The sequence below is a fragment of the Aspergillus glaucus genome (assembly GCF_001890805.1).
Source record: "Aspergillus glaucus CBS 516.65 unplaced genomic scaffold ASPGLscaffold_19, whole genome shotgun sequence".
NCBI lineage: Eukaryota > Fungi > Ascomycota > Eurotiomycetes > Eurotiales > Aspergillaceae > Aspergillus > Aspergillus glaucus.
In genome coordinates this window covers 491,526-512,113 of record NW_019170471.1, presented here as the reverse complement: position 1 = coordinate 512,113, position 20,588 = coordinate 491,526, and the positions used below count along the sequence as shown (strand labels likewise).

At 50.1% G+C, this 20,588-nt stretch overlaps 10 protein-coding genes across 10 annotated transcripts; 2 read left to right on the top strand and 8 right to left on the bottom strand.

Moving 5' to 3' along the window:
* Positions 1-382: 382 nt before the first annotated feature.
* On the bottom strand, positions 383-2,455 carry ASPGLDRAFT_50512 (uncharacterized protein). The gene is made up of 2 exons (XM_022547322.1): positions 1,551-2,455; positions 383-1,502 (listed from the first exon to the last, which is right to left on the bottom strand). The coding sequence occupies exons 1-2, from the start codon at positions 2,220-2,222 to the stop codon at positions 528-530; spliced, it is 1,647 nt and encodes a 548-aa protein (XP_022398152.1). The 5' UTR covers positions 2,223-2,455; the 3' UTR covers positions 383-527.
* An 850-nt stretch (positions 2,456-3,305) lies between these two features.
* Positions 3,306-5,010, bottom strand: ASPGLDRAFT_132820 (putative iron-regulated transporter; the record flags this gene model as incomplete). Its single annotated transcript, XM_022541152.1, has 6 exons — positions 3,306-3,584; positions 3,636-4,148; positions 4,194-4,351; positions 4,400-4,439; positions 4,492-4,661; positions 4,719-5,010. The coding sequence occupies 6 exons, from the start codon at positions 5,008-5,010 to the stop codon at positions 3,306-3,308; spliced, it is 1,452 nt and encodes a 483-aa protein (XP_022398151.1).
* Positions 5,011-5,278: 268 nt separating this feature from the next.
* ASPGLDRAFT_132749 (mitochondrial 37S ribosomal protein mS47) lies at positions 5,279-6,954 on the bottom strand (the record flags this gene model as incomplete). Its single annotated transcript, XM_022541145.1, has 3 exons — positions 5,279-6,496; positions 6,570-6,731; positions 6,829-6,954. 3 exons carry the CDS (start codon positions 6,952-6,954, stop codon positions 5,279-5,281), a joined length of 1,506 nt encoding a protein of 501 aa, XP_022398150.1.
* Positions 6,955-7,404: 450 nt separating this feature from the next.
* Positions 7,405-8,346, bottom strand: ASPGLDRAFT_132855 (mitochondrial 54S ribosomal protein uL4m; the record flags this gene model as incomplete). Its single annotated transcript, XM_022541158.1, has 2 exons — positions 7,405-8,199; positions 8,263-8,346. The coding sequence occupies 2 exons, from the start codon at positions 8,344-8,346 to the stop codon at positions 7,405-7,407; spliced, it is 879 nt and encodes a 292-aa protein (XP_022398149.1).
* Positions 8,347-8,555: 209 nt separating this feature from the next.
* On the top strand, positions 8,556-9,878 carry ASPGLDRAFT_132412 (mitochondrial 54S ribosomal protein mL38; the record flags this gene model as incomplete). The annotated part of the gene is made up of 2 exons (XM_022541118.1): positions 8,556-9,087; positions 9,154-9,878. 2 exons carry the CDS (start codon positions 8,556-8,558, stop codon positions 9,876-9,878), a joined length of 1,257 nt encoding a protein of 418 aa, XP_022398148.1.
* A 146-nt stretch (positions 9,879-10,024) lies between these two features.
* On the bottom strand, positions 10,025-10,614 carry ASPGLDRAFT_132801 (putative mitochondrial inner membrane protease subunit 1; the record flags this gene model as incomplete). Its single annotated transcript, XM_022541150.1, has 2 exons — positions 10,025-10,204; positions 10,255-10,614. 2 exons carry the CDS (start codon positions 10,612-10,614, stop codon positions 10,025-10,027), a joined length of 540 nt encoding a protein of 179 aa, XP_022398147.1.
* Positions 10,615-11,172: 558 nt separating this feature from the next.
* ASPGLDRAFT_38218 (OBAP family protein) lies at positions 11,173-11,973 on the bottom strand (the record flags this gene model as incomplete). Its single annotated transcript, XM_022544921.1, has 3 exons — positions 11,173-11,195; positions 11,252-11,707; positions 11,760-11,973. 3 exons carry the CDS (start codon positions 11,971-11,973, stop codon positions 11,173-11,175), a joined length of 693 nt encoding a protein of 230 aa, XP_022398146.1.
* Positions 11,974-14,404: 2,431 nt separating this feature from the next.
* Positions 14,405-17,795, bottom strand: ASPGLDRAFT_76386 (uncharacterized protein). The gene is made up of 12 exons (XM_022549850.1): positions 17,632-17,795; positions 17,438-17,577; positions 16,896-17,387; positions 16,382-16,845; positions 16,104-16,151; positions 15,597-15,684; positions 15,474-15,545; positions 15,392-15,425; positions 15,134-15,344; positions 14,986-15,077; positions 14,778-14,939; positions 14,405-14,730 (listed from the first exon to the last, which is right to left on the bottom strand). The coding sequence occupies exons 1-12, from the start codon at positions 17,749-17,751 to the stop codon at positions 14,647-14,649; spliced, it is 2,007 nt and encodes a 668-aa protein (XP_022398145.1). The 5' UTR covers positions 17,752-17,795; the 3' UTR covers positions 14,405-14,646.
* Positions 17,796-17,897: 102 nt separating this feature from the next.
* ASPGLDRAFT_673687 (uncharacterized protein) lies at positions 17,898-18,934 on the top strand. The gene is made up of 3 exons (XM_022549125.1): positions 17,898-18,320; positions 18,366-18,654; positions 18,701-18,934. Coding segments are annotated over exons 1-3 (633 nt in total). The 5' UTR covers positions 17,898-17,977; the 3' UTR covers positions 18,702-18,934.
* Positions 18,851-20,332, bottom strand: ASPGLDRAFT_673712 (uncharacterized protein). Its single transcript, XM_022549127.1, has 2 exons — positions 19,086-20,332; positions 18,851-19,043 (listed from the first exon to the last, which is right to left on the bottom strand). The coding sequence occupies exons 1-2, from the start codon at positions 20,086-20,088 to the stop codon at positions 19,012-19,014; spliced, it is 1,035 nt and encodes a 344-aa protein (XP_022398143.1). The 5' UTR covers positions 20,089-20,332; the 3' UTR covers positions 18,851-19,011.
* Between the last annotated feature and the right edge of the window lie 256 nt (positions 20,333-20,588).

The following is a 20,588-nucleotide window of genomic DNA, read 5'->3' as shown; positions in this document are numbered from 1 at the left end:
CGCCAATGGTCGAATCAGCAATTTCAGCATTTCTCGAACCGCACTGAGAGGCGGAAACAATGGCCTATCGAAGGTTGGCGGTTAGTCTGGGCAACATCAAACGGTGAGACTGGCACAAGCCTGCTCTATGAGGTTGCCTCCAAAGCTATGACCAATAAAAACCAGAGGTAATTGATTGTGCGGTTTTTCTTTGCGTTTGTATGTCAGACTGTCCAACAACCTGTCGGAGATGTTGGATAGTCTACTTTGCGGAGCGTCCATGAACCATCCCGAGTTGTAGTTGAAAGTCATAACCCGACAAGGTATTCGGACGCCGGAAAACTTTTCTGGCAGCAATTCCTTTAACCAGTTGAAATGCTCCTTCGGATACCCAGGGCATCCCGGCGGGTTGTTCTTCGGTTGCCAGACCCAGGCATAATCAGGGTTTGCGCCAAGTCCGTGTACAGCGACAATGCTAAGTAAGACCAAGGTTAATTATTGTACTCAACAATGGCATTGGCATCGTTATGTAGAATTTGTATAGGGTATTATATCATCACGAAAGAATCAGCAAACAATTCCCGTCTTACGCATCGCGAGTCCGCCCCCGTCCGAGATTCATCCTGTCGTCGTGTCATTTCCTCCAGCAACATCAACGCCTGCGTCGCATTAGGATGTCTCTGCTGCGGTGCGGCCGCGTTTTCGGCCATCCGTCGCATCTCCTGTACAATCCACCTTCGCTGCTCTAATGACCCTTCTAGACCAGCCACAAATAATGGCCAGATGAAGCTCATTGGCACCAAGTTTGCTTGGTCTTGTTGCGCAGTCTCGACTCTGGCTAGTTGGATGATTTGGTCCACTGCGCCATGCACTCGGTCTGTTCGGGGATAGATAGCAAACGCAACTCGATGCAGGTAGATGAAGCTGGCAAGGAAGTTGGCTACATACTGCCGGAAACTCCGACAAAGTTCGATGGCGACAGATGGGCTCAGTGTGTCGAAGAGTTCTTCCGGTTTGTCATATACGTCCAACACCCGTGGCCGGCGGTTCCAGAGAGTCTCGAGGTCTGCACCGACCTTGTGTGCGATCTGCAGGACTTCGAATTCGTCATTCAGTGTCCCGCGACTACGGTGGTGAAGGTCGATGTAGATTATGCGCCGGATGACTTGCTGTGCTTGGACGTAGAATCGGAATACGGGACCCGCGATAGCATCATAAATGAGATAGCCCGGTCTAGTAAGTAAATCCTTGTAATCGTCGGGTTCCTTTTCTCGTGCAGAGTGCATGCTGCTATTATCTGCATGCCAACTCATATCAGGCTCCGAAAGTTGACCCAATTCAACAAGGGGATCGCCATCGCGACCTGCAATTAATGCCTTGACGTCCAGCAAGGAAACCCACGACACTGTCAGGTGGGCCAGTCCGGTCCATGTCTTTGTTCGATTGCGGAATCGTCGGAGCAGCAGATATGCAGAGTGCAGAAACGAGGTCCCGGGACGGCACAAATCGGGGGAAGAAAGCAGCTACGAGTTTTAGACACAGGTAGAGTCAAATAAGATTGAGCAACGTACCTCGGACAGCATGAGCAGAAATACTGCCGCAAATACTCTTTTCAGCGTTGACTCGTTCACGTCTCCCAGGATACATTCTTGAATGCCCAGGCTGGCTCGCCGATGATAAGTCGGTGCCAACCTCCATCGTTTCCCCTCCATGATTGCCTTGTGCACATCTGCGTAGCAATACATGGCATTCAGTAGCGGACCGGAGTCGAGCGATTGCGATAGCAAGGCTGGACGCGCGTACTTCCATTCCATATTGACCGTACCAAAGATCGTTGGAAGCGACTCGATTTCCAGAAAGTGCATCAGTAATTGTTCCTCGTATGTTGCCTGAGTTCCGTTCTCTGAGACTGCCACCTCCGGTGTCTCTGAGTGAATTCCGTCTGTGGCTTCTGTCGGGACCCCATCGTTTATCGATGCCTGTTGCTCGCGAGGACTGGCCAACGTCGGACTGATAAAGTCTGACACTCCATTGAGGATATTCAACTGCTTCTGTCCCAGTTCAGATGTTATTTCCCCGATGAAACCAAGCATATCAAACGGTCCCGTCAGACCCGCTCCAGCATTATCACCTGTCCCGAATTCCCGCTGTCGCTGCTCGTCCGCTCGCAATACAGTATCCAAAAAGTTAACATTCGGACGTCCTGGAGTCTCAATTTTCGACGTCGCTCCGACAGACACCATCGCTAGTGTCTCCGCTGCCGGTACTAACGGTGGCCCAGGAGTCCCTGGACTCTCGCTCTCCGAAACGGTAGCAGTCCTACTCCGCCGTCGCGGTATGGCCCCCCCGAAAAAGAATTGGTCGTAGACACATCCCAACCGGAGTCGAGTGCAATTGGCGCAGTGTGGTTTCGCCTCGTCGCATCGGACCTTTCGTGATCTGCAGGTCAAGCAGCCAGTTCGTCTGCGCGGGCCGGAGCGGCCTGTTCCCCGTGCTCTTGGGGGCTGTGCTGGTTAGCTTTTGTCTTTGAGTGTAGTTTTTCTGTTCTTGCAGGAATTACCTCCATCGTAGGCTCATCTGTGGGTGTCTGTGACGAGCAGACATGGCTGTGTCGAGGTCGATCGAGTGTTGCTGATTCGGAGTTGGTGAATCGAGTCCCCGCAATGGCGGCATCGGAGGTGTTTTGTATACTCCCGAGTATATGCGATTTCACATGCGAATAAATAGACAAGTGCTATCATAATTAATGAGAATATAGGTTCTCTAGGCTGTTGGTGAATGTCATGTAGCGTGAAACAATCGCTGGGCTACTCTCACAATATATTTGAACAAGGTCCGCATATATACAGCGCAAGATCCCCCGAGCACGCCACCTGACCCAGGGCTCACGGAGAGAGTTAGATTACCGGGCCTACCTTACCCGGCCGGATCTAGCACCACAAGCAGTACGATTCATGCTTGAGACAAGTCTCCTAGGCCAGCTTCGAACCCTAGCAGCTACATACCGGGTCACAGTATCCGACCCGAGGCAGCCAGCTGCCCAGAGCAGCTGAAAGGTCATACACTTGCAAGTGTTGGGATGGAGACTAGGCAGTATCCAGCAAGCCTGGGGGTCTTCGCGGCCCTGGGAATAGTGGCATAACAAGATGTACGGGGTATTTAGCGCGTCAGAAAGCATATTATATGGCATATAGATGGGCGATGTACTTAATGATTACTATCACGGCGGCTTACCCGGCCGCCCTACCGGACTTGCCGCCACTCGGCCGAACAGGGCTGACAGACGCAAGTATGAATAATAATAATAATACAGCGCAAGATGCAATCTAGCTATGCCGTGAAATCAAAGAATTGTTCAACCTCTCCATCTTATCAGTCCCATAACATAACTTGGACAAATGCAGCAGATGCCCTCGCTCCTTTCGAACATATCCAGCAAAGCAAATGACTGCCAGCACAATAGCCCCGTAACTGATCAGCACCGGGTACTTGAACTGCTCCGGTCGAGGGAAGATAATGGTCGTCGCAAAGGACAGAAGCTCGAAAACGTTCTGCAGCGCCATCTCGGTAGAGGAGAATCGGGCACGGGAATTTTCATCGATGCCCTATGGCAGTTAGCTTGTAGAGTTGGAAAGGAAAAGAAAGAAAGTGCTTACCTCCTGCACCAAAAATTGAACCGCAAGATCAAAGCCCCAAAGGCCAATCCGGCTCCACGAAACACCAACAATCAGACTAACTGCTACCATCCGGGAACTCGGATCGAGGAAGATATAACCCGCGGCAGCAGCGGCCAAGCAACAAGATTGCCAGTTGAGAAACCACAAGCCGGATCGAATGGGTCCGATTCGGTCCATGATGAATGGCGCTGCCCAGGTACCGGAAAGCTCTGCAATCACGGAGCCAATTCGCATGCCACTAACCTCGAGAGGACTAAAGCCAGTGTGGAGCAAGTAGGTGACCATAGTTGTGCCAAACGAGAGCACGGTCAAATAGAGCAGGCTCAGGGAGAATGAGGCAAGGAATACGGAATGAGAGGTGTATTCTCGCCAGGGGATGATTGTGGATTGCTTGATGTAGTCGACTATGTTGCGTGTAGAGGATTCGCTTTCTTCCAGAGTGGTTTCATTGTTCTCATTTCGTGCCAGTTCCGGGACTGCTTTGTATACCTGCTAGACGTCATTTAAGATACAATAATGAAACTGGGGAGTGACTACCTGCGCAATAGCACCATATTCTACCACAACGCTAACGGCATTCATTCCAAAAACGGTCCAGATAGCAGCCTTCGTCGACAGGCCATCCAGAAGTGAGATAAACACCGGTGCCAGCAATTTGCAGAAGAGATCTATGCGTCTCATAGATGCATTTAAATCTGGACTAGTCAGCTATATCCAGCCAAGTTGAATGGGGCATGTCGTACCTTGTCTCGACACATCCAGAATATCTGATATCACGACGGCCTGTGACTGTCAGAACGGCGCAAGCCATGAGTAATGGATTACCAGAGCATACCCAGTCACGCTCAACAGATACGGTATTAGCCGTAGCTGCCAATTTCTCCACGCAGGCCAACAAGGAGACTCCAACGAACAAGCCATGAGACACAGTAGTGGGCGTTTTCACAGTCCCCAAAAGGACCACAAAGCATGCACATGATGCAGCAACAGGCACTCTTTGCCAAACTAGACTCATATTAGTATCATAAACCATTCATACATATTTGGGCAATTGAAGAATACCAATAGATTGTCGAACAGCTCTCAATCGGTTCGCCCGATCCACTACCGAGCCCAACCAGGACGAGCACACCACAGCAGCTAGCGAGCGAACTAACGCATAGACAGAGGCATATAGCAGCGTTCCTTGAAATATAGAAGCCAGAAACAGCACAGCTCCGAATTCAAACATGCGCGAGTTCCATGTTGATAAGAAGTGCGAGATGTAGAGCCGGATCAAAACCTGCTTAGATGACCGGGGAGATTCTGAATCTGGGCCTGACAGTAATGGCTCTGCAATGCTTGAGCTCTCCATTGGCGATTCTTCAGGTTCTTCAGGCGACATTTTGTAGCTTTCTACATCACTTGAAAAAATCTGGAGTATGGCTGTCGATATTGATGTTGTTTTGATTCATCGGCAGAGAAATTACCGATGCCCATCGCCGGCTATCACAAAGTGGGCTGATGTCCCACCAAGGTCGTTCTACAGGCTCTCATGACACGCAAGATTCCGCTAAATATATGTAGAAAAATTGAAAATCATATATGCATTCAATAAAGTACACTGGAGACAATTGGTTTGATTATACTCTCTCTGAGTCCCACTTCAATCCTCCCTTTCCGTCGCTGACCGTCCGACGAGCGAGAACCTCGGCGACCTTCTCCTTCACACCTTCCTTCTGACCCCATTTGCTGACAAATTGGTTGACCGTATCGTTTCGGCCCTTCGATGTATCCCGGACAAACCGCTCGATCTCCTGTTCAGACGGAAGAGCGTACTGGGCATGAGGGTATTTCTCGAAGTTGGCATCACCAAATAGTTCCATCCGAGACTCGCCCTCGGGCAGTTCGAAGAACGAGTCAACATACTCGTTGGTCACTTCATTTAGAGTCGCGGGCTGCCACGATGCCTGGCGCGGCGGCTTGGACACGAGTCGGGCCTTGACGCCCTCCACAAAGTCTGGATGTCTCATGAAATGTGCCGCAATTCCATGCTCACGCTGGAAGGTCTCGTCGATAGTCCATTTCTTGCCCAAGCGCAGTGCGCGCAGTGCCACCTTGAGAGACGTAGGAGACCGGATGGACAGGGTCTCCAAGGTCTTCTGCGCCCATTCCTTCTGCTCCGTTTCTTTCTCAAGAGCCTGGAAGATCTCCTCCACATTGTTGTACCGGAAGCAGCGGTCGATGGCATTCCGCAGGTTTCCGGCCAGGAGGATAGGCTCCTCCTGCACGGAGGGCAGACCCGTTGAGAACTCGGAGATGGTCTGGTTGACCAGGTTCAATCGCTCCCGCAAGTTGGAGTAGTCCTTGAAAACCAATTCCGACAGGCGTTGCGTCATGTTGCCCAAAACGCTCGAGTGGATGTAGTGAGTAGCAATACCGGAGTACAAGGACTGCACACCCTTAAGACGCTCCGAAGTCAGAGCCAGGTAGGTTCCAACCTCACCGTCAAGACGGGACAGGAAGAAAGATCCTCCAACGTCTGGGAAATATCCAATGGTGGTCTCGGGCATGGCGAACAATGTCCGCTCTGTCGCAATCCGGAAAGGAGCGTGCACACTGAGACCGACACCACCTCCCATAGTAACGCCGTCCATGACGGAAATGTAGGGTTTCCCGTAGCCTGCGATAGCGTGGTCCAGGCGGAATTCGAGCCCAAAGAAATCCGACGACTTCTTCTGTCCCTCGATACCCTGCTCATTCTGCAGAGCCAGAGCAGCAACATCTCCTCCTGCGCAGAGAGCCTTCTCCCCAGCGCCGGAAACCATGATCACATTCGCCAACTCGGATTTTTCCCACTCCTAAACCCATTCACATTGTTTAGCAACCGGTCTCTTCCCAAGCAACGCCCTTTGTAGTCCCGGGGGTGCCCACCTTCAATCTGGGGAGAATCTTCCGTGCCATCGAGCCGTTCAAGGCGTTAAACTTTGCAGGTCGGTTCAATTCGATCAATCGGACACCGTAGAGAGAATTGAAGAGGACATCATCGGGTTCGTCCCCTCCTTGGGGTTTGGTGAGCTCTGCCAGAGTCGACATCTATAGCTGTTAGCCCGACTGTCCAAGGAAATAAACATATACCGAAACAAGCAGAATAACAATGAGCAATACTCAAAGACAATCCAACCACACGTACCTTGGCAGGAGCTCCGAAAGCTGGGTTGGTGACTTTGGCGCGAAGAGGCATGGCAATGGATGGAGAAGCCCGCGAGATCCAGCTCGACGGCGTAGAGAACCGGGAGAGACTGTTTCGAAGTAACATCAAGACTAGATGTGAGAGAAACAAACTAAAAGAAAAGAAAGGAAGGAGAGGGAGGGATCAGAGGGTCAACGAAAGGCAAAGGCTGGTTCTTCTTCTCCGCTTGACGAAAGACCTCGGGAGTTTTTTTCGCGGTGATGATTTTCCCCCGCCGGCAGCGTCACAGCAGCCGAACTACAACGTTACCACGCATGGAATGTAGAGAGACAAAAAGACATTGGTATGAACTATAGATCAATTGAGCTTCTAGAGTTATTGATTGTGGTGTTCTACATGATATATGTTATGTCCCGACAATATCCCATAGTTCCAAGAGCCGGTTAAGCGGGATTGACGGCAATCGATACAACCTGTTGAACTGTAGAGCTTCTATTTGTACATGGCAGAGATACTAAGAACTAAAAACACAAAAAGGTCCATATCGTCAAAGTCACATCATTCAATTCCCCTCGTTCAATACAAAGCCCGCGCGGGCTTGCTGTTCAAATCCTTCGAATGCGTCGCCAACAGCCGGTCCAGTGCCTTCTTCTCGATAATCAATCGGCCAGTCTCCAAAATATCCTTAACATCGACATCCGGACGGTCCAAGATCTTCGCGTGCTGTCCCACCTCGCGAACAGTCGAGAATAGACGCTCATCCAACTGGTCCGTGATCAGCGTAGAGCGGCCAAACTCCCGGCCCCAGTTGTTGGCCTTGAACATATCCGTAATGAGATGCGGTGTTGCGTCCTCGGGAATCGAAATCTCGTTGTCCAGGATAACCAACTGCCCCCGCTTGTACCGGTAGCTGAGGGCTATCCGCCATGCCTGGTCGTAGATCTTCCGCGGCAGCTCAGAGGAGAAATCACGGGGCTTAGGACCAAAGGCAACACCACCACCCTTCCGGATAGGCGACTGTTTGTTACCAACACGTGCCCGACCTGTTCCCTTTTGCGGTTGCAACTTTCGGTGGCTTCCGTGCACTTCGTCCCTCCACTTGGTGTTCGCGCTACCTTGCCGAGTCTTGTCACCTTCGTATACGACTGCTCGGTGCAGGATATCTTTCCGGAGGGGCATCAGGAGATGGTTTCTCGAGTATTCGACGAAACGGAGGGGTTCCATGGAGGGGAAATGGTATGCGGTGGCCTTGACCGGCTCGGGGTTCAACAGGGGATTCGAGGCGATCGGGGTCTCTCTGGTAAGATATTCAGTCGAAGCCTGTGTCTCAGTGGCCGTCGATCGCGACACGGAAGTAGAAAGGCATCGTATCTGCTAGCATTGCACTCGTTAGGACTCAATCATCAATTCTGAGAAAAAAGCAATTGAGCGCACCGTTGTCGCCTCGGGCCTGGCGAAAAATCCACCAGGACTCCGCGAGAGCCACCGGAGCATGCGAAGAGCCTCGCTTCCCGGCATTGTCCCAATATTTTGTGTAGATAATGTCGTTGTTCTTCGTGTCTAGCGACGGGGCGACAATAATCACCGCAGAGCAAAAGTCGGGCGGTGGATGTTGGGGCTTGGCAGAAAAAAGTTCCGTCCGCCAGAGATCAGAGTGCGCCAAACACCACTTCCGGCCACGCCCTCGCCTCGAATTACAACCCCTCCACTCCTATTTTACTGCTACGATGGCTCATTGCGAGCGGGCGTCGAAGCCCTTGCTTCAATGCCTGCGGAGTACCCCTACGAGGGGTCTTCCTGGTTTGCAGTCGGCACGAGCCTTCCACTCCACCTCGGTGGCCCGCGAAGAAGCTCAGGCCGAGACCAAGAGCCAACCATTCCATAAATCACCTGACCCGGAATTGGTATCGAGTCCTCGATTGGAGCGACGGCTTATGAGACAGGGCCTTGCTCCCGTGGGTTCTCGTCGACGTCGAGCGGCATTGCAGAACTCCCCCAATGTCCCGTTTGAGCAGCTGCCCTATCAATGTTTCCAGGAGGCACGGAATATCTTGCAGGCGGACCGGATAGAGAAGTTGAAGGATATTGAGCGGACGAGGGAGAAGATTGCTAGATATGAGGCTCTCAACCCTGAGCAAGCCGGTGGGAAGCAGGTGCAGAACTCCAAGCTGGGGGCCTGGAAGGAGCATCTGGACAAGCTGAAGATTCAGGCGGACATTAATGACCCAATTGTCAAGAAGAAATTTGAAGATGGCCAGGGTGAGATTCACTATATACGCTAGGCGGAAGTTGGATGTAACGGATGCTAATTGCTTTCTTGGTTAGGTGACATGTCGAAGCCCATCTACCGTTTTCTGGCCGATCGGAAATGGAGAGAATACCGACGGAAAATCCTCGTGCAACGAATCACTCAAATGAAGGTGATTCCCGATGTGCTCCCTCACTGTGACCCGGTGGTGGACGCCAAGCTATACTTTGGCCGCGGTCTGATCCAGCCAGGAGACTTTGTCGACTCCAAGGCCAGCACCACCGCGCCGAAGCTTGATGTGCAGATGTTTGAGGGCGGTAATAAATTGGTGACCATTGTGGTGGTCGATCCGGATGTGCCCAATGTGGAGGAGGACGGCTTTGACTACAGAACGCACTACCTCGCCGTCAACGTGCCCTTGTCAGCCACTTCGACCAAGGTCGATCTCTCCCAATTGTCTACTGAATCCCAGGTTGTCCTGCCTTGGGAACCACCAGTTGCGCAGAAGGGCAGTCCCTACCACCGTTTGTCTCTTTTCATTTTGGAACAGAACAACTCGCAACCGTTGGATTTTGCCGCGATAAAGGCCAAGGAGGCAGAGCGTCACAACATGAACCTCCGACCACTGCAGACCCGGTATCACCTGAAGCCGATCGGAGCGCACCTGTTCCGAAACCAATGGGACGACAACACGCTGGAAGTCATGAAGCAGATTGGATACCCCGAAGCGGATATGGAGCTTCGTCGCAAGAGGGTCGAGCCTCTTCCTTACAAGAGGAGAAACCCTTCGACGATGCGGTGATTTCCTCTTCCTTTTTGAGTATCAAATGTTATATCACATGGTTCGTAAATCTGTATTGTACAATGAAGATGTATGAATATGCACAATGAATTCCACAAAACTCCTTACTCCTCCCAAGGGTATCCTCCGTATGTTTGTAGCATTGATCACTCATCAGACAATTCAGTCGGTTGCATTGGGTTCTGCACCCATTGCATCTTCGACAGAGGCCAGGCACGCGCAATAATCTTTCCATTCACAAGGCCCAACGGAACGGGGCCGTAGTTCCTCGAATCTCTCGACCAGGGCAGATTATCACCACCGAGATAGACATGACCTTCGGGGACCTACTCACACATTAGCTCTGGACTATAGACAAGAACCCAGCAATGCTCACCTGAATCATCTCCCTATCCACCCCAACATCCGTACTAAACGCCGGATCCTTACAGACGAAATCCCCCGGCATCCCAAGCACCCTCTTAGCTCCATTGACGCCCAAAAACGACGGATGGTAGAACCGCACCACATCGCCTACTTCAATCCCGCGTCCATGCCTGTGCCACCGTGAAATAAGCAGATAGTCACCCCGAGGACTGAACGTGGGGTACATTGAGGGGCCTTCGCTGAGCTGCACGGTGATCATATGTTCCCAGATTAGGGTGCAGGCGCAGAAGAGGCCGACGCCGTCGAGGGCGAGGCGAAAGGCGCCGCCGGGGGTTGAGCGGCGGATGGTTGAGTGGATCAAGCGGTCCATCAGGGCATTCTTTTCTTGTATGCTTCTGCTTGATCGTGGGGTATCGACTTGTTGATAATGCTGTATCGGAGGTTCGGCGCCGATGGGTCACGTGCATGAGCCTATAAATTCGCTTGTGCGGAGATTTTTCTTCTCCCACCAACATAACTCTCAAGGAGTCTTCAAGCACGACACTTCATTGAAGACCATGCCTTAGTGAACAAGGATGCTTAATGCTGCATTCTATTCACTAAATTTCTTTCATTTGCTCTGATACAATCGAGTAACGCTTCTAAAAATGCTAGAGCTCGTCGTCGCCGAAATACATAACCAGGACGCGCGAGTGTGGACAGTGAAGCAAGAAGAACACGAGTCTCTATACCATACGTGGTGAGATATCCCGTTCGATCTCCTTCAGCTTTGACCCCATTTAATTATGGGACTGGGAAGCTGGGGAGTGAGAGGGAGACACTACTCCGTACTAGATATTTCATAGTTTTTTTCAATCAATTTCTTTTTATCAGCTCATTCTATTCCGTATGCAGATGCAATCCACTTGACCCCTGTATGCTCGAATTACTACCGCCACATACCATCCGCGTCTGTCACAGCATTAGCCTACTTTTCACACACAAGTCCCGAATATAAGAGAACTCACCAGGATCCTTCTCAGGGGACGGTATATACGCCCTCTTCTGCGCCTTGACCGAAACATCAACTCCAAACCTCTCGTCTCTCTCCTTCACCAATCCTTTTAATCCCTCCGGATTCGCCAACTTTACCCTGTCCTCCGACGTAAAACTGGCCATCAACTGCGGCGGCCCCATCGGCACCGGATGACCCCGGTCCACCTGCCAGAGGTGGTATATCTTACCGTACAGCGGGATGACGTCCTCCATCTCTGCCGTTTCGGCCGCTTCCCATGCGGCATTGGGTACTCCGGCTGGGGAGGGCATGATGAGCATCCCGCTTTTGACTTCGTATTCGTGCGTGTGCCAGAGTTTCTTTTCCTCCGCGGGGAGGGTTTTGAATAACCGCGGGGTGATCATGTATTCGATACCGATGAGTTTGGCGTTGGGTTTATTCGATTCGTAGAGCAGACATTGCCTGACGTCTATTCCATGTCAACATCGGATTCCACACCCTGTAGCTGGGGAACGGCATACCCTCCGTGACATGCGCACAGTAGTGATTCGCCTCGACACATCGCGTGGGATCAGACGCATAGACATGGAACGCATTCAAATGAGCGCAGATCTGCTTAACCGGGGTGAAATCCTGGACCATCCGTGCGCCAGTCTCGAGCACCCGGCTTTTGGTCGATAAGGGGTCACCGGGATTTCCATTGTCATCGACGGGGAGGCCTTTGCAAGTCGTCATTTTGTCCATTATATGCGTATAATTCGTTTCTTTCTTGATAAAGCTATGTTAAGGTGCAGCCGGTTGTCTATATAGATGCGACTTTTCTGACGTCACGATGATAATGCCGTTGACTGGGACATTTGTTGGAATAGGTTATCACATCGTTTATCATTCGTCTTGTCGGCATAGGGCTTGGCTGTCAAAAGTTCAAGTACATGTTCACAAGAGAGCAATGGCTAGGTGTCAAATTGTAGTCCAGATTACATCCACGGGCAAAAGCATTTATTCAGCCACTTCTCAGCCAGTAAAAAATGACAGTCTAAAGATATGAGCGAAGCACATGCTGCCTATTTACTCAATTAATGCCAGGGCAGCTTGTTCGATTGTTTCAGGTCAACAAAGGTAGGTAGCGGTAACTATACAAAAGAAGCGCAATAGCATTTGCAATGCAGGATACGTCGAAGTAGATTCCTCCGTATCCATGGTTCTCTCTCCAAAGGCATGGGCAATCCTCTGGGCTCAATAATGAGAATGAGTTACAGTGTTACTTATGAAAGATATGCTTCTCTGACGTACCTCATACCAGGTTGCCCCGATATGATGGCCAAACTTGGCCTTGTCCACGAGATTGCCTTCAACGAACGTGATGATTTCCGCTGGTAGCATCTCCTCCCCAGGAAATTTGGAATGATACTCAATAGCTGCTATCTTAGCTCGGAAACCCTTTCAGCGCGCGTCAAAGGCCACTTTAATAGTGGAAATGGAGGGTTCAGTTTATCGAAACCCGGCAAGGGAAGATATGCCGGTGAACTCAAAATGGATGATGGTGCTTTCTTCAATCTTTCTAATTGTACTCAAGATCAGCTGGAAGGCCAAATACAAATGATTCAACTGGGGAGTCTGCTGAAAATAACCATAATGGTATCACTAACCCTCAAAAACTGGTATGTCGACTCGGGCCCTTTTTTAAACTCAGCTACCCATGATTGTATGTTTAATGCAAAAATTTGAAGAAAGTCGTTGTCGTCTTGTGCTGATATAATCTTTTCGGCCTCTGCCTCAAGGCTTTTAAATTCATTGAGTGGGGAGGACCCAGCAAATTCCCGTTGCCAGGTGAGCGATGTGCTCACTTATGTTCATCTCGATAAATGAGTGGTTCTTGGTCGCCCCTACTCTGTCCCGATGCTATCTGAGCCCATGTGTGAGTGCAGATGTGATCTTTTGAGTAGGGATTGGTGGTACTTGCTCGCGAGCGGTGTCTGCGGATAGTACCGTTCAAGTTTCTCTCCGGAGAGCCAATATTCGTCACCCGTCTCCTTTCTCAGGCCATCCGCTTTCTCCGGGTCAATGGTAACTTTTCTGAATCGATAGGAGGCCAAGTCCTTATACACACATGTCTCGTTCTTGAAGCTTGCTGTCACATGCTCTCCCCGGGGATCTTCCATTGCAGAGAATTTGGCCCTAACACCCAATCTGCTCTTCTCATATCCATGACTGTCGGTCGAGTATCCCTCTCGCCTCCTTCAGGTCATTGGGCGACTAGCATCCAGCTCATTCTGCTCATACCTCGTCAAGAAACGGCTGATGCGGTAGCGTACAGATTCTCGCACAACAGGCAACCGACAGTGCTTCGAGGTCTTCCTTCCAAATATTCCCTGTCTTTGAGATGCGGTAATGCAGCCAATTTATGACGAGTCTCGACGTCCGGCGCTAGTCTGGCGTATGGCTTTTGTAGTTGTTTAACGCAAGTTGAGTAGCCTATAGAAACTTGCGGGTTGGAGACGAGCCCTTCTATCTCCTATCTTCGAGATTCTGCAACCCACAATGGTAGGCTTGATGCAACAGATGTAAGAGACCCGTTAACATACTTTATTAATCTCCGCTGCGAAGCTTTCAACTCGTTCGCTGAAAGGGCCCTTCAAATACCCCCGGCAAGGTGAGAAATATGTTCGAGGATGTTGCTATTTGCGCTTGGTCTTCTGGGAACCTCATCGGCTCCTTCATTTCGTTTTTCTCGCCATATTGAAGTTAAAAGGACGAGGTGAGTACAGCTGCCATGGGTTTGTGGTGTTTAACGGTCCTGGTACCACATTCAGACACGACGGTGGCTTCAATGAACATTGTGTGATGCGTCCTGTCTATCAGACTGAGATGGCTTGCGTTTTCGGAATGGACATGAAGAACGAGGAGTGCTAACCCCAAGTTGTCTTTACCATCTGACGTCTGCCCAGCTGTAGACAGTATTTCCGGTGTTCAATCATGGGTATGAGGCCTTGTATGAATCAAAGGGTTCTTGCTGGGAGTATGTGATGAGTGAAGGTACATTCACGGCACGAACTGAGGATAGCCCTAGAGGCTCATATTCACCACCCGACCAACTCTCTTTTCAAAACAACAATCAACTTCCATTGAGAGTAGGCTAGACAGCTGTGTCGATGAAGTCATACTCAAGAGGACACTGGGGTCTAGATACACTCCCTATACATGCTTATCGGATGTTTAAACATTTTCTTAGGTCAAAATGTAAATAGAAAGACGATGATAGGGAGACGAAGTACCGTCCAACTCAAATGCACCTCAGAAGATCATACAGAATAACATCATATCCACTGATACGTTTATCAAATAACGAGGCTAAACATTCACCTGGGAACTCACATGCGATTATCACACTAATATACAATATGTAACCTACATAGCATTCTTCATCTCTCTCAAAGCCGTCATCACATCCACTGGATTCGTCTTCTTAGTCTTTTTCTGAATCTCGGGGTCCTAGTCTCGTCAGCTTTCCTCTCGCATACCAGCCAGGACAAACCTACATCGACACGCATGAAAACATTGTGCAACTTCTCATCACCAATGGTAAACTTGCCCTGCGTCTGCTGGTTCTGCGCCGCAAATGTCTGCAGCTTCTTGATTGGCTCGGACTCCGAAACGGCCATGCAGAACTTGACATTTCCTTTTGTGTACTCGTGACCGGGCTGTTTCTGTTAGCCGTGTCCAGTTGTAACATGGGACACTACTTACGTAGACCTTGGTGTCATCCGGCAACGCAGCGAGAGTCTCGTTCAACGCCTTGTGCATCTCCTGGGCATTTCCTTCGAAGAAACGGCCGCATCCTGTCATGGATTAGATCATCGTGTCCAAAAAGAGTGATGAACGAACGAAGACCCACCTCCAATAAAAAGGGTATCCCCTGTGAACACCACCCGCTGATCACCATCCTCCATAAAGTAACAGATGCTATCCTGAGTGTGGCAGGGGGTGTGGAGAGCCTTGACCGTAATCCGCTCGCCGATCTTAAATGTCTCACCATGCTTGGGAGTCGTCGTCACGGATGCGCTATCCTTTCCTCCGATGACAGGGAGTGTACCGAATTGTTTAAGCTGATTTCGTTAGTATGTGGCTTATTTCCCATGGATATGTAGCTTACAATCTCCTTATTCCCGCCGGCATGATCCCAGTGACTGGAGAGTCAGCTTTTGACAACGTAAAAGTGAAAGAGAGTAACATACTGATGAGTGTTCACAATGGCAGTAAGATTGATCGTCCCGTTTTTGATCTGCGAATTCAGCACCGGCGCAACTCTGGCTAGTCAGCGTCTACCGCGGTACTCTACACCTGTGGGGAAGACACACTCTGGCGGATTGGCAGGATCAATAATCACGGAATGTTTTGTCGGTTCGTCGGTCACCAGATAGGCATAGTTATTGCCCTTTCCGGTCCCTTTGAGTCTGGATTAGCATGCCGAGTATGCACATGTATATTTTGGCTACTCACACATCGGGATCGAATGGACGTGCATTTTTCTAGTCTGCTGTGGCGTTCTTGGGGCTCGGGATTGACAGAGGCGAATAGACGGTCTGATTAATGCGCGCGTCAAAGTCATCGACGGTGAGGGAAATACAACAGAGCTGTTTATCATATGCGGGGTGTTGTACTATGGATGCTTCTATGAGAATCGAGGGATTGTTCAGCAATGACGGCAATCTTAGTAATCTCACGTGACTTGTCCGCGGAGATGAATGTATGTAGAGCCAGAGAGAGATGGCCGTTGAAGTCAGATAGAAGATGCTGAATGCTGACTCTGGCATGAAAGGTACGCCTCTAGCAGACCTACCGAATCACACCGTTTACATACGCACGGGGCTCAGCCTGCAGGATATATCGTTCGCATGGAGAACTCGCATATACTCGATTGAGAGTACGCAGGGGATGTCCCGGCGTGGTGGGAGTATGGTATGCAGTGCAGACGTTGGGCAACATGTGCAGAATGAAGTTTATTGCATTGCGTTGTCTTTGTCTGATGCAAAATTGGAATCTTGTTAGATATGATCTGGGGTATCCTGTTATGAGCAAGGGGTGCTCAGGTGCTGCACATGCTGTATATATTACATTCAATGACATGGTGTCTAAGCAACACCCAATGGCCGACTATCCCACAACTCCAATGATTCCCACCCTAGCTCCCGCAGCGCGCCCGCATCTGCATCTGCATTCCCATCTACAATCATTGCCTCAGTCTGCGTCTGCGTCTGCGTCGACACAGAAACAGCTCCCTTAGTCCTCTTCGCCTCCTCCTTGAACAGAACCTTCTTCAGCGTATCAGTCCAATGGTTCGGGTTTGCCTCGCACGCAGCAAGGAGGTAGCTGAACGAAAGCAACCGTCTGCTGGACTTCCACTCGGTCGAGCGTAGGATGTGGTCCAACCAGGTGTAGATTGCTTCGTGGTAAGCGTTATTTTTGGTATCTTTAGTTTGCGTCGAGAATGCAAGATCGTTAACCATTTCCTCCGTTAGGGTTGATAAGAATGCAGAATGGCTCTCCGTGATCATTTGCAGGAGATGCTCCCATTTGATAAAGGTGTCGTGTAATGAGTCTCCTAGCCTGTATGCCATTAGCATATCATTCTTCACCGTGGCAAAAGAGATGCTTACCTCCGTCCAGCAGGGACTAACACCGACTCATCCAACAGCACTCTCGACAGAACAACAGCCCCCTTCCGCGAAGCCTTACATATCGACACCAGCTGTGTCGCGGCAGTAGTCTGGTACTGAGCCTTGCGTTTCTTCCTCGGTGGTTGCTGTTCTTCACCTTCTTCACCCTTCGCCAACGGACTCAATGTATCCCGAATACTCTCCTTGACTCCTAGGTCATCGCCACCATTCTCCTCAGCATCAGCTGGAACCGGGGCTGAAACCGGAGGAGTAGCAGTGGCATGCAGATCAACCTTGGCCCAGTAATAATCCCACAACCACTCCAGAGATCGCTGAGTGGCATTCCGGAGCACAATCAACGAAGGAAGTTCGCGATGTGTAGCCTCGTGCCGCAACTCTACAAACGAAGCCGGAAGACCGAGGTCAATGGCCCTCTGGAACATGGTTTTTCTCATGCCAGGGATCTTAGCGTCGACAAGGCCGGTCACGAATCTATCATTAGTTAGTATCGTTTTACTTCCTTTAAGAGACAGTGAACGTACCGGCAAAAAGCAGCAGCATAGGTCGCGCGAATAGAAAAGACAGAATTTTTCCCGGCATCGTCGTGCAGAATCGCATCTGTTAATAACGCCGTTGCTTCGACGGGATGAGGAAGGCTTCCTCGTAGTTTCCAGATCGACACCTAACGAAATCAACAACTATTCATATAGAGAAAAAAGAGAGAAGACATAGATACCTTTGCGCAAGCCTGAGAGCGCAAATCCGGTCCATCATAGGACGGCGGGGGATAGAATTGGTCTCGCACCGCGAGCAATTGAGCCTGGGTTTTCCAGGGTGTGAAGACGACTTTTGCCATGCTTCTTTTATACGGAAATAAATAGAATTATGTATCTACAACCCTATTTCTGTAGAGAAGACTGCTACTGATTTTTGCGGATATGATCGGGTCATTGTTGTCCCGGGGAGATAGTTTCTCCGTGTCTATACGCAAGGTATGTATTTACTCGCCTTACTCGTTAGATAGAGTTAGAAATTTATTTGCTCTATCTTGATACTCATAGCACTTTTTACTATGACCGCTAATGCGCAGGATGCCGCGCAGTATCATACACTACAAGATCTTCTCACCAAAGTTCAAAATGACATCCTCAAGACGACAAACTCAGAAGAGCTCGTCTACAATAACGTCAACCCAGAATGGGGGATCTCAGATCACTGGCTCACTAATCGAACACGAAGAAATAGGGTCATCCAGACCAAGTATCAATTTCAACTCCCTCACACAGGTGCTGTGGATCAAAGTAGCGCCGCCAGAAATCCACGGATGCCATCTCAACTGGTTCACACAAGAAATGTATGACTGGAGAGACAATAATCTGATAAATCGAGAAGAATCGAGGCTACTCAAACTAATCACAAACCAAAGTTAGTATCATTTCCACTGCACTGACATTTATTAATAAAAAGCAGTCAACGCCCGCTTTGGCGCTCCGTACCAAGACTCAAGAAAGACACCAGATCTTGTGATAAGACCGAACGATCAGCACCATCCATCGCTCGTGATCGAGACTAGCTGGTCCGAGCCATGGCCGCGCATGCTCGACGATACGAAGCTGTGGTTAGTGGGAGGCCGACCGGAAGTGAACGTGGTGATACTCCTCAATTGGTCGCAAAAGGCAAACAGACGAACCAAGTGGAAGGTTTCGCGGGGGTATATGCCAGGGATACCATGGGGAATCCATACCTACGACAGCAGGTGGTACGTGGTCTTCATTCTTGTAACGATCTTGACTGATAAGCTGTAGAAAATCTTCCCAGACACATCGGAGTCTCCGATTCAAATCACTTGGGGTGAATTGTTTGGTGCTGCTTTACCACAGGATCGCAATCCTGCTGTCTTCCTTCCGTTGAGCGATCTCCGGGTCGAAGCGCGGGATGCACTTGTGCACATGAACATGGTCCCCGCGGTCTAGTCCATGGTCCAATAACAGCTTACAAAGGATGGAAGTTGCTTGATGCTAAATTGATGATGTATTGAGCTAATGTGTAGTTACATGAGAAGTCAAATAGTAATCATCCAATCCCGGGTATCCTCTCATGTATGTATGCTAAACGCCTAGCTAAATATAGAAAATAAAACATAAACTCCTCGCTATGCAATAATAAAACGTAATTGTCGTTAAATCCATCCGTATCCGTAATTCATGCATGATTGTTCAAGAGGAAAGAACGGCTGCGTGTCCGTAATGATATGTTGGTCAAAAGAAGAGTCATCGTCGAAAAGGAATGACTGAGACAGCAGGTTCATGTCCGGCTTTACCGGGTTCTTAAGGGGTTCGTAGTACTGCGGCTGTTCCGGTGTCCTTTGGACGGACTGGTCGTTGTTTGCCTCTTCATCATCATCTTCGCCATCCTTGGCGTTGTTAAGAGACGAAGGCGTAAATGTTTCTTCCAACTTGAGTCCCTTGCCCAGAACGCCGCCGTTGAAACTCTCCGGTTGGTTGTAGAGTCCCATTCCAACCAGTTCATCCGCATCCTCTTGCGTTTCAGGCTCAAACGGTTGCATGGGAAGCAGATCCGGAGTCGGAGGCCCGGTCACCTCACCCGAAGACGGAACACTGTCGTATCCGGATGTGGCGTCCAGCGAAGGCATGTTGTTGTTCATAGACATCATATCAAACGACCAAGCATCGGAGAGATGGGAAGTGGTAGACAGATCAGGCACACTGCCATCCCAGGCTGAAGGCTCGACCTGCGAACCATCATCCATCGGCAAAAACGGCGCCATGGTGGAGAGGGGCTCGTCGGAGAGAGGAAGACCAGATAGCGAGTATGAAGTTGATGGGAGGATCATATCATCAGTGTAGAAAAGAGGGTCATCGTTCATTTGTTGAGGGAGTGCCATGGCGGAGAGGTTCATCGAAGCGGTGGTGGAGGGTGGCATATAGTTCGGTGTTGTATGGCCGGCGGGATGCCAGCTCATTGGACGAGAGCGACGGCCTCTTCGAAGTAATGTTGAATCGAAGGAGGGGCCATAACTTGGACTGGGATCGGTAGAAGGGTACATATTGGAAGAGGAAGACATGGCAGTGGTGATAGCTCTCCGTCTGTTAGCCGGAGCAGCGGTATTGCTATGCGGTTTGGAGGTGGGCCAGGAGGGCGTCCATTGAAAAGTGGGTTGCCAGTGGGCCATGTGTACGGTCGAGAGAGTTATATAGGAGTAGACGTAGTAGACGTAGTAGACGTAGTAACCGTATGGTATGGAGAGAAAGGTGCGAGAAGATGGATAGATAATTAGTAGGGAAGGAGGTACAAATACGGAGTACAGGCAGGCATGTTAAGAAGTAGGCGGCAGGTGGCCAAGGCGCATAACGGGTAGGCTCCGGAGATATTCTGGACTAGTCTCTCTGTAATGATAATCCAAGATGACACAGGGATGGACACAAAGTTGCTGCCCGTGAGTCGACCAAGCGAGAGATTATTGGTGCATGGTCCATCATCCGGAGGTATCCCAGACGGAGTCGGAGCCCGAACAGCGATGGGCGCATATGATGGACCAATGATGAACATGGTTGATTTCTTTAATCTGACAATGGAACCGACTATCACTACTAACTTGAAGGTAATTAATATGGGACCAACCACGGTGGTCGTAACTCCACCGATCCCATATCCCATCTGCCCAACGCGTCA

Excerpts from the sequence above, each read along its gene's own strand:
- ASPGLDRAFT_50512 (XM_022547322.1), bottom strand. The coding sequence starts at position 2,222 with ATGGTGTCTGTCGGAGCGACGTCGAAAATTGAGACTCCAGGACGTCCG. Across the intron at positions 1,503-1,550 it reads TTCTGCTCATGCTGTCCGAG|CTGCTTTCTTCCCCCGATTT; the intron begins GTACGTTGCTCA and ends TAAAACTCGTAG.
- ASPGLDRAFT_76386 (XM_022549850.1), bottom strand. The coding sequence starts at position 17,751 with ATGGCAAAAGTCGTCTTCACACCCTGGAAAACCCAGGCTCAATTGCTC. Across the intron at positions 17,578-17,631 it reads GCTCTCAGGCTTGCGCAAAG|GTGTCGATCTGGAAACTACG; the intron begins GTATCTATGTCT and ends TGATTTCGTTAG. Across the intron at positions 16,152-16,381 it reads GTGGGATAGTCGGCCATTGG|TATATGCGAGTTCTCCATGC; the intron begins GTGTTGCTTAGA and ends CTCTCAATCGAG.
- ASPGLDRAFT_673687 (XM_022549125.1), top strand. The coding sequence starts at position 17,978 with ATGCGCAGGATGCCGCGCAGTATCATACACTACAAGATCTTCTCACCA. Across the intron at positions 18,321-18,365 it reads CAAACTAATCACAAACCAAA|TCAACGCCCGCTTTGGCGCT; the intron begins GTTAGTATCATT and ends AATAAAAAGCAG.
- ASPGLDRAFT_673712 (XM_022549127.1), bottom strand. The coding sequence starts at position 20,088 with ATGGCCCACTGGCAACCCACTTTTCAATGGACGCCCTCCTGGCCCACC. Across the intron at positions 19,044-19,085 it reads ATGCATGAATTACGGATACG|GAGTTTATGTTTTATTTTCT; the intron begins GATGGATTTAAC and ends TTGCATAGCGAG.